Below are 11,674 nucleotides of genomic sequence, written 5' to 3'. Positions count from 1 at the left end.
CTTTCCGAAAGGATTTCAATGACTGCAATAGACACAAGTCATATCCCAAGAGATCAACTCCATATCCACATAATCACACAAACAGATAAAGCACACAAGGCAACTAACATCCCTTACTAACATAACGGCCCTATGCGGTAAAGTCGCTTCCCACTAGCTCCAGGTATTCAAACTCGGTTAGCTCTGATACCAATCTGTAATGCCCCGGGATTTCATACAAGCAAATACCACAATGATTCATAGCATAATACAATCCTCTTTCTCATTGAACTAAGGTTCAAAGTTTTCAATTCCATGTTTATACATTCGTCTCAACCCAAGCCCTTGGGTAAGTTTAATGAGTTAGAAGACCATACAAAAAGGAACTTGCCCGTAAAGTATACAAAAGCTTTTACAATTCTTGACACAAAACTCTACACTTCTACAATCAAAGTTCTTTAAACCCAGCTTCCAACAAAATAAAAAATGCAACTCCAAGTCACTGCTGTGGTGTGTCACTAGTTCCTTAAAAATCAAATAGGGTTGAACTATATGCCCAGCAGGAATACATTTAACCAAGTATCTAATCTTTTAAACACGCACATGGCACTATTATAACTAAACAACATTAGATAAATAATATTGGTAAATGACCAATTAGGTAATTTAGGAGACAAATAAAAAAAATTAAAGTACACTTCCATTTAATACCATCCCCATATTTACCGACTACGATATGGCAGGACATGGGCACCGAAAATCATTTAACTCAATCCCCACATTTACCGACTACTATATGGCAGGACGTAGGCACCCAAAATCATCCGTTTTCCACTTTTTCCGACTACAATATGGCAGGACCAGTGGACACCCAAGAATTTTTTTCTCACATTTGTCTAGCGATAAACGCAAATAGGGCAATTGGGCACCTTGACTCCCCGCATGGGTACCAACACAACCCCACATTTCCAAAACTGACTCTTAAATCAGACTCATGTTCACTTTACCACTTTGCTCATTTTTGTCCCAAGTTAACAAACATTTGACCTTATACAAGATAAATGAAAATATCACATTCAAGAAGCATCCATCCCCAATTCGCAATTTCAACATTGCAACAATATTCATATTTTCCACTTCTTAAGCATTCACAAGATTCCAAGAATTTTAAGGAAACTTCACTCCAAATTTCATTCTCTACTCAAATTCAAAGTTACGGTTTTAACAAGTTTGGGGCTTTCTCCCTTCTTCAAATATGTGTGTCTTCATAACATTAATAGACACATTTCATGGAAAGATTTGGAAGAATTTTAATAACAGTTGAAGAACATCTCCCCTTTTTATTAATTAAGAGTTCAATCAACTCAATCATCAAATTAAATCTTAAGTCACAACAATACCATAGAAACATCTTCAAAACAAGGAGATACTAGGTTAAAAGTAACCCTACCTCAAGCTAGAAGCAAATAAACTGAGCTTATAGGGAAACCTTCGCAAAAATGAAATCTAATCGGTAGGAGGGAAGATCTTCACTTATACTTCTCTTCTTACAAGAGATTTAGACTTGGATAATGAAAGGTATTAGAGTGAGAACTTAGGGCTTTTCGGAGTAAGAGGGTGGAAAAAGAAGATAGAAAAGAAAAAATGAAGAAATGATCTAGAAGGGTCCTTTTTTAAAAAATTGAATTTGCTCAGACCGCTCGAGTAGTCTTTGCATCACTTGAGCGGTGAACAACACTTCTCAGTACTTTTGTCTACAAAATGACATACTAGAAACCCTTCATCTTTGCTCGAGCGACCATTTGTTCGCTCGAGCAACCATTTGTTCACACAAGCGGTCCACCATGACCTGCAAAACTTCTGGATGCTCATAATCTTCTCTTGAGCGATACTTTCACAGCTCGAGTGGTCACCTGGAACAAAATGTCACATGTACCATTTAATAGAAGTGAAACGAACATTGTACTTAGGGCTTATAGAAGCAATCTTTTCATTAGTGAGGCTAGCATGGGAAAGAATATCAGATGCATACTTAGCTTGAGAAAGATTATAGCCACCAAAGTCAAAGGAAATCTCAAGATCAAGAAAAGTAACAAAGAGACCTGAGATCCTTGATCTGAAAATGAGTGTTGAGCAGACATTTTGACTCATGTATGCCAATAAGATTATCATCAATAACGATCACATTATCCACATAGGGAAGAAAAATAGTTTTGCCTTTCTTTATCTTGTGAACAAAAGGAGACCAAAAAAAATAAATAAAAAAGAGTAGAATCATATGAACAAGAAAAGAAACCAAGCTAAGAAATGATAGTGCTAAACTTGGAGAATCATGCTTGAGGAGCCTAGTTGAGACCACATAAAGCATGATAAAATTTACAAATCTTGTTTGGAGGATGCTCACATCTATGAGGAGGTTATATGTAGACTTCTTCTATCAAATCACCATTAAGAAAGGTAATGTTGACATCTATTTGAATAGTCTCCACTATTAAGATGCAGCTAGGACAAGTAAACTGCAAACAATGAACAGAGGTAAGATGTGCAACATGAGCAAATGTATTCTCATAATCAATGCCATACTTTTTAGTATAGCCCTTTGTAACGAGGAAGACTTTATATCGTTCAACTATGCCATCAGAATAAGTCTTGATATTATAGACCAATTTGCATCCAATAGTAGTCTTACTTGAACAAGGAGTCACTAAGTCCCATGTATGAGTCCTATCCAAATCCTATAATTTTTTTTTCAAATCTTACTACCAAAAAAGGTTACAACAGACCTCACAACATGAGTGAGGTTCATGTTGGCCAAGAATAGTAGAAAAATAATCACGTAAACAAATTGATAATTGAGTTACTCAAGTAGGTCAAGAAGGTGGTTGACCATGTGTAGGTTCACTATGAGAAAATGGATCATTAGGAGATGGTTGAAGAGGCTTAGATGAGATGACAGTATCAATAGGCTCAGAAGATGGTAGAGCAACATGACTAGCAGGAAGACTGAATATTAGAAGCAACCATGGAATCACTAGAAGACGAGACACCTATGAGAGATTTTTCAGGAAATAAAACAATAGAAGAATTAGTGAAATATGATATGGTACTAATGGATGGAAGGGAAAACTGTGGACAAGAATATCTTATTTTCCTAGAAAATAACATGATAGGAGAAACAAAGACATTTGGAAATGGAATTCCAACACAATATCTCTATGTTCAATATCATATTCCTGAAACAACATAGACAAACCTAGGGTTCTAACTTTTTTTTTTTTTTTTTATCAGCAAAGAAAAATTTCATTAATCAACATGAAATTAAAGGTACAGGAAGATGAAATGCACTAAGAGAGATTTGGACAGTACAAAGTACCCCTACTACTGCTACTCGCAACCATACAACCAACCCCTTGGCCTCACGATTTTTTTTTTTTAAACAAAAAACGTTAAGAAGGACTTAACAAAAAATAAAATACATGATTCTCCACAAAATCAACCCATCAAAACACCCAAACTACTAAAAAAACCTATTCTAACACCAAGTTGGTAACCCAAAAATTTTAAACACCAACTGCACTTCTAATGCACCTGCACTCCCATGCCTATGCTACCCACGCCTGTGCCAAGACCAACTGCCCACGCCTATGCTATACTCCCACGCCTACACTGCCAATGTTGATGCCTTCCCAAGGCCAACCACTCACCTGAACACCTAATCTGCTGCACTTCCAAGGCTACACAACACCTATGCTACTACACTCCCGAGGCCACACCACCGGAAAGCTCCATAGCCAACAGCTCCAAGGGCCGACACCGATATCAAACATCGACCAACCACCCAAGAAAACTCCAACGCCTATGCTGCTGCATCTTCCCTGCTAAACTTGACATTTCAGCTCCAACAACCCTGCTGCAACTTCCCTTCTGCAACTTCCCTCCTACAACATCGGAATGCTTCTTCACACCCACGCCTATGCCATAGACATAACAAACACCCACTGCAACTCCAAAAGCCAACACCGCTAACGCACACCCACTGCAAAACTAACGAACGATCGCTGGAAAGAGCTAGGCCAGCCAACCGCCATAGCCAAAGGCAGCGGCCGGCCGGCTCAACAAACCCAAGGTTCTAACTTGGTATGTTTATGAGGTTGAAAAAGAACAAAACAAGCATTTCTAAAAACTTATAGTTTGGAAGAAACCCATACAAGCGTTCAAAAGGAAACTAATTCACAATGATGGGAGATGGAACATGATTGATGGTGTAGATAGTAGTAAGAGTAGTTTTTCCCCAAAAGCATTCAAGACAAGAAACAGACATAAGGAGATGAAGAGTTGTATATAAAATATGTACATGCTAACACTCAACTAGACCATTTTGTTAAGATATGCTTGGACAAGAACAATGAGGAAAGGTACTATTGTTCTTCTAAAAAAAAAAAAAAAGAGTTGTTTCTTTATGTTCCTAAGCATTATCAAAATGAAAACTTTGATACGGTGAGAAAATTAAGCGTAAGTGATCCTAAGTGGCCATTGGAAACTAGAAAACATATACAACCAGTAAAAGCATGACCTAATCGAGAATCCCAAACACTTAAATGAGTACTCAAAAGAGAATGGCTCACAGAAGAGAGATGTAGTGTAGGAGTAGAGATGCTAGTCAACACAATAGGCGAAAACCAAGAAGGAAGGTGAAGTTGATGAGTTCATAAAAGTCTATTTTTACGGCCTACCCCAAGAGTTTGTCCCATCTGTGGATCCTACATAAAATAATCAATAGCAGAGAAAATGACATTTAGACCAAGTTCACTGAGTTCGCCAATATATATACATATATATATATATATATATATTTATAAGATTTAAGGTGAGCTTAGGGATAACGTAAGTATCAAAAAGAGAGATATTAGAAATAGAAGCCTGACCAATGTACCTAACATGAATGTATGAACCATCAATAATATGGATAATTGGAGTGTAAGAAGTAGATTACATTAAGGAGAAAATCATGGAACCAAAGGTCATATGATTACAACACATAGAATCAAATAATCAAGATGTACCTGGTGTGACAGAAAGTGCAGTAGGAGAGAGAGTATCGAAGTCTGAGATAATTTTTTTAAATAATGACAAAAATTCATGGACTTAAACCTTGTGGCACGGGATACTAGTAGAGATCTTCTAAGATGATGTCGGCATACTGTGACATGTTGGAATGTTCATAGGTGACCAACCATGCATTACAATCATATTTATGCCATGATTTTGTTAATTCAATTATTTTAAAAGCAAATTGTTGAAAAGTTCAAACTAATAATTGCTTAAGGTATTAGGTTCAGTAGATGTTTTTGGTTAATGAGAAGTCCACACGTTTTTTTTATTATTATTTTTTTATTTTATTTATCGGCAAAGAGAGAAACTTTATTAATGTCAGAGCAAAGTACAAGATACAAAACATCAAACATCAATAAAGAAAGGCAAGTGCAAAAGTATCATGTTGAGCTAAATTATCCTAACTAAGTTGGCACCAAGAAACCCAACCTATCATTTGCTAGCACCCCCCAAAGTTGGTGACCAACCAACCAAAAAGATAGGAGAAACTCAAAAACAATAGCTGAGATACAGCAGAACAAAGATAAGAGAACCTCGGATCCTTAGGCAAAACTTTCAACTCATACAGCATCATACACCAGCAACAATCTATCAGTAATTCAACCTCTCATAGCAGTAACAACTTTGAAGCAACAGCTGCCAAACAAAAATAGAGTAGTCCACGGCTAAATAGAACCTGAAACAAAGCAATCCACAACTAAGTAGAGCCTCTAATCAAGTCCACCTTATCTAGTTTATCAGTATACTTCCTTTCTTTATTTAAGATACTAGAAAGTGTGGCGAGAGAATTTGAGAAGATTGAAGCAGCTTTTTTATGGGCAAAAATGAACTTAAAAGCAAAGTTCATTTAGTGAAATGGAGGGAGGTAACAAAGAACATTGACCAAGAGGGCCTGGGCATCAGAAGAATCAGAGGTGTAAATGCTTGCCTATTACTCAAATGGTGGTGGAAATTTGGAACTCAAATCAATTCATTTTGGAGGAGAGTTATATGCAACAAATACAAGATTGATGAGGCTAGTTGGCATCTGCCTTTGAAGTTCTCTTACAAACATTCTAGAGTTTGGAAGGACATCTTATCTATTGGGGATCATAGTAGAAATATCTACAATTTCTATGTGGGCAACTACCAAATTAAAGTGGGGGATGGAAATAGAATTAAATTTTGGCGTAACAAATGGTGTGGCAACTCTTGTCTTAAGACTGCTTTTCCCCTCCTCTTTAATCTTTCAACTGATAAGGATGGCTTTCTCCACCAATTCTTTGCAAGGAAAACCAGCCCAAACCAATGGAATTTTCCACTTAGAAGAGTGTTGTTCACTTGGGAATTTGATGAAGAAGCTAGCTTACTTGGAGTCCTATCCTCAACTCCTTTGACTCTTGGCAGGGCTGATTGTTGTATCTGGGCTAGTGTATCTGCAAGCCCTGGTGAGTTCGCTGTGTCTACTCTCTACTTTTTCAATAGCTCTACTCTTGGCCCTCATTTTAGAATCTGTAAGCGTATTTGGAATAGAGCTGTCCCCCCTAAGGTTTCATTTTTCTGTTGGCTAGCCTAGAAAAACAGAATCAAGTCAGCAGAATTCATGCACAAAATTGGCATTTGGGAAATAGTTTGGTAAAAAGTCCTTTTATTATTTTTAGCAACATTTTATTTTCACTTTTACCCTCGAATTTGTTTTCTATATGTTAAAATATTTTATTCTATCTGTTAATTTTTTTTATCTATTTAAATTTTATTTGTTCTATATGTTGAAAATCTATTTGTGTGAAATTCAATCTGTTGAAGTTCTTAACTTATTTTTTTTATCTGTTAAAATTATTGTTCTAATTTTTCCTATCTATAGAAATTCAAGCTTATTTCCCCTATCTGTTAAATTTCACAAACCTATTTTTTCCTATCTATTTATTTTTTTTATTTGTTTAAACTCTATCTGTGAAAAGAACATTGAAAAGTCCTTTTATTTCTTTTTTATTTGTTAAAATCCAAAACTTTGTTATTGAAACAACTAAGCCACGGTATGTTCTTATCTGTCAATTTTTTTTAATCTGTTGCAATATGTTTCTTCATTATTGTCATCGGCCTTCATGGTCAACAATTTGTAATATCGATTCACCCCATAATTCTCTTTGTATTCTCGAACATCTTTCGCCCAAGCAACAAAGAAATCTTCACTCGATGATGATTTTGCCCCCAAACCTCTAATTTTGCCATTGTCCTGCCCTCATTAGCCCATCAGAAGTCAACAACACAACAATCTTAACACCAATCGACAAAGAATTGATTCAAACAGTTTCACCTGTAATTGGAGAATTTCATTTGTAATTCCACTGATCCAGGGCTAACCCATTTGTAATTCCACCAGTTCACCAAGTTGGCCCACAATTTCCAAGTGAAATGGTAGTGAATAAACACATGATTAACAGTCTCCAACTCAGATTTGCAAAACACACAGAGAGAAGAAACATTTGGGCTCAACACTCCAACTTTTTGCAAAAATTCATAACACTTTACCCTTCCTCTCCACGCTAGCCAACTCAAGAATTGAGCTTTGGGAGGGGCTAAATTGATCCAAATACACCTAGTTACTGTAATATCTACCCCTTGACTTGCTTCCATCCACTTCCACACTGATGCCACAGTGAACTCTTCAGACGGGTGAGCTACCCAAGAACAAGAATCTACCATCCCTTCATTGATCCTAGGCGCATTTTGCAGGAAATCATTTAGTTTCTGCACTTCCTCCTCTTCCCATGCTAGGAGGGGATGTCTGAAGACCAGGTTCCAATCTGAATCTGACACTCTTCTATGTACAAAATCAACCAGCTTTCCATCTTTTTCAACTGATAATGAGAATAATCTGGGAAAAGACACACTCAAATTTTGATTGTGGCACCACTTATCAGACCAAAAATGTAACCTTCTGCCGTTTCCAACAACTAGCCTGAAATTTTGCCAGAAAAATTCTCGCAGAGCAGTGTTAACTTCAACCACTGATGTTATGCCTCTCCACGTATACGACAGTCCCACTGAACTAATGAATAAGGGGCACCACCTGCCACCTACACCACCATACTTACTACAAATCACTTTTTTCCACAAGGCTGCCTCCTCATTTCCATACCTCCACCACCATTTAACTAGTAGACACTCATTAACCTGGCTTAGGTTTCTTACCCCTAGCCCACCCTTGTTTTTACTTACGCATATCTCCTTCCAACTAATTAGGTGCAGTTTCCTTCTAGTTTCCGCCCCTCCCCAAAGAAAGTTAGCTTGAATTTTGTGGAGTACTTTTGCAATGCCCACTGGCAACTTGAAGATGGATAAGAAATAAACTGGCAAGCTTGTCAAAACGGACTTGATCAACGTTAATCTCCCAGCAAACGATAGATACCTCCTCTTCCAAAAAGCTAACTTGCTCTTAAACTTGTCTATTACAGGTTTCCAAGCAGCCTTTCTCCTTGGATTTGTTCCTAATGGGAACCCCAGATAACTCATTGGCAACTTTTGACTTAGGCAATTTAGTTTCTTTGCGAAGACCTGTACAATATCATCCTGAACGCCTACCCCACACACCTTGCTTTTGTGGAAATTTATTTTGAGCCCAGACATCACCTCAAAGCACCTTAGAATTCTTTTCACGGCTACAACTTCCTCCCACTCAGCTTCACAAAAAATGATGGTGTCATCGGCAAACTGCAAATGCGTAATTTTCAACTCAGTTGGACCTGCAGATACTCCTCTTATCAATCCCACTTCCTTAGCTCTTTCCAAGAGAATGTTCAGACCCTCCGCTACAATATTAAAAAGGAACGGAGAAAGCGGATCTCCTTGCCTGAGGCCTTTCATAGGGGAGAACTCAGAAGTAGGTGACCCATTAACTAGCACTGAAATTCGAGCTGTGGATATGCAGGTCTTCATCCACCCCACCCATTTCTCTCCAAACCCGAAATTTTTCATCATCGAGTATAAGAACTCCCAATTTACGGAGTCATATGCTTTTTCTAAATCCAACTTTAAGATGAGCCCTTTCTTCTTAGACCTTTTCCACCAATCCACCACTTCATTGGCAATCAGAACCCCATCTATAATATGTCTACCTCTCAAAAAAGCAGTTTGCACTTCACTAATAATCTTGGGCATCACTCTCCTAAGCCTTTTTGACAAGATTTTAGCGACAATTTTGTATATGGAGCTAATCAAACTTATGGGCCTATAATCTCCCAACCCCACAGGGTTTTCCTTCTTAGGAATCAAAGTAATGAATGAGCTATTTATTCCTTTAGCTAACTTCCCGTTAGCATGAAACTCCTTCATCAATTGCACAAACTCACCTTTCATGATGGTCCAACACTTTTGAATACATTGTAGATTAAAGCCATCTGGCCCCGGCGCTTTATTCCCATCACAGCCTTTTATTGCTTCCCAGATTTCATCTTCCAAAAATTCTGCCTCTAATAGCTCAGCTGAGTCAATTGAATTGATTGAGACAAAAAAACCTAACAGCTTTGGTCTATTCTTCCAATCCTCATTGAAAAGGAGCTTGAAATGCCTTACCACTGCCCATTTAATCATCCCAGGCTCATCCTGAATCACCCCGTTCACATTGACTGAGTCTAGCAAGTTTTTCCTCTGCCTTTTGGTTGCCATTAAATGGAAAAATCTAGTATTTCTATCCCCGTTTTCAGCCCATACCCTTCTAGATTTTTGAAGCCACATCCAATCCTTCTTCTTACTAAGATCCCAAACTAATTTCCTAATTTCTACCCTTCTTTTTAACTCAGCATCCAGTAAATTCCTTTCTTCAGCTATCAGATCCCACTCGTGCAGTTCCTCCTCAGCTTTTTTCAGATTCTCCTCAATGTTGCCAAAGACTTCACTATTCCACCTCTTCAGATGGACTTTCAGATGACCCAACTTTTTCAAAAATCTGAAACTAGCCCAACCACTTACCTGGTATCCTTCCCAACAGTTCTTCAATTCTGCTTTGAATTTGGGATGCAAACACTATGCATTAATAAATCGAAACGGTTTTGGGCCCCAATCCCTCTCATCCTCCATAAGAAGTATTGGACAGTGGTCAGAGATACACCTAGGCAGTCCCCATTGTTTAAACTTGAACTCTTCCAGCCACCTGGGATCGATTAAGAATCTATCGATTCTACTCCATCTATTCCCATCCATCGCATTACACCAAGTAAACTGCCTGCCTAGCATTTGCATATCTACCAACTCCAATTTATCAATAAAATCATTAAAATCCTTCATCCCTCTTTCCCTTCTAGAGCACCCTTTTCTTTCACTCCTAAATCTGATTTCATTGAAGTCACCACCTATGCACCAAGGGCTTAGGTAGGACTGATTCAGTGTTGCTAGGGACTCCCAAAGTTTCCTTCTTTTGAGTACATCATTAGGTGCATACACATTAATAATAGTACAATTAAAAGTATGATGGGCCAAACCTGCTAAAATCACGAAGCTCCTAGCACTACAGCACTCCTTAAGCTCAAAAATCTGTGGCTTCCATAAGCATAGCAACCCACCTGCACTTCCTTCTGCACCCACCTCCATGTACTCCAGCTCCTCCCACGGCCATAAGGACTTCACAAAATTATCATCTACTGAGTTTCTCTTAGTTTCCTGAATCAGAAGGACATCTGCCTTCCTCACCCGAACTAGACTCTTTACTTTTGATCTCTTCTCGGGTCTTCGCAAACCCCTAATGTTCCATGATAATAAAATCATATAGAAATTACACATCTCCTGTAAAACTCCACCCTTTAGTCCTTACCAGACTTACGGCACTACAGCTTTCCCTTTCACTCTCTCCTTATCCTTCGCTTCGAGTTCAGCCAACTTGCCCATCACCTCAGACTCCTTACCTTCAAAATCCAATCCCAGAATTTTCCCAACTTCCATGGTAGCTTGGGCTTCACTTAATAATTTGTTTCTCCTCCTGGTGTTGAGACTTTGCTTTATAATATTCCTTTGTGGACTTAATAGGTTTTAACAATTCTAAGATGAATTTATCAATGAAAATCCCATTATAATACTAATAATTAATAAAAAATTACATATCACATGGATTGGACTTGCCCAACTCCTAGTATGTATAAAAGTTCCAACTTATAATTGTCATTTCATGTGCATTTTACACTGCCAACGAACCCTTAACACAGTATTATATTTCTCACGCGCGCGCCCGCGCGCACGGACGCGATGAATTGGTACTCTTTTTACAATCATAAACATATTGTAGTCCCTAATCTGGTTATAAAACTTACGGGAAATTATAAATACATTTCTTTTGAGTTTGATTAAAATATGAATTATTTTTTTATAATTTTAAAAATTATATTTCACTTTTGATGTTTTTAATTTTATAATAAATTATCTCTTTTATAAATAAATTATCAAGTTAATTAATAGTTTTTAATCATGTTAGAAATATGTTTCAATTATTAATTTAGGTAATTTTACTATTATATAAAAGAACAATTATGAATTTTATTTTTTTAGTTATTTTTGTTAAATAAAAAATACTAACAAGGAGGTATATGTAGTTTTTCAAACTACAGGGGATAAT

General features: G+C 37.4%; 1 protein-coding gene across 1 annotated transcript; it reads right to left on the bottom strand.

Moving 5' to 3' along the window:
* Positions 1–2,849: 2,849 nt before the first annotated feature.
* LOC145802373 (uncharacterized) lies at positions 2,850–11,007 on the bottom strand. Its single transcript, XM_082895079.1, has 6 exons — positions 10,889–11,007; positions 10,551–10,807; positions 7,388–10,070; positions 7,205–7,306; positions 3,805–4,015; positions 2,850–3,026 (listed from the first exon to the last, which is right to left on the bottom strand). The coding sequence occupies exons 1-6, from the start codon at positions 11,005–11,007 to the stop codon at positions 2,850–2,852; spliced, it is 3,549 nt and encodes a 1,182-aa protein (XP_082751205.1).
* Between the last annotated feature and the right edge of the window lie 667 nt (positions 11,008–11,674).

This window comes from Camellia sinensis, chromosome 11 (genome assembly GCF_055761805.1).
Source record: "Camellia sinensis isolate YWXY chromosome 11, ASM5576180v1, whole genome shotgun sequence".
Lineage (NCBI taxonomy): Eukaryota > Viridiplantae > Streptophyta > Magnoliopsida > Ericales > Theaceae > Camellia > Camellia sinensis.
The sequence above is the reverse complement of the archived record's forward strand: the minus strand, read 5'-3'. Positions and strand labels throughout refer to the sequence as shown.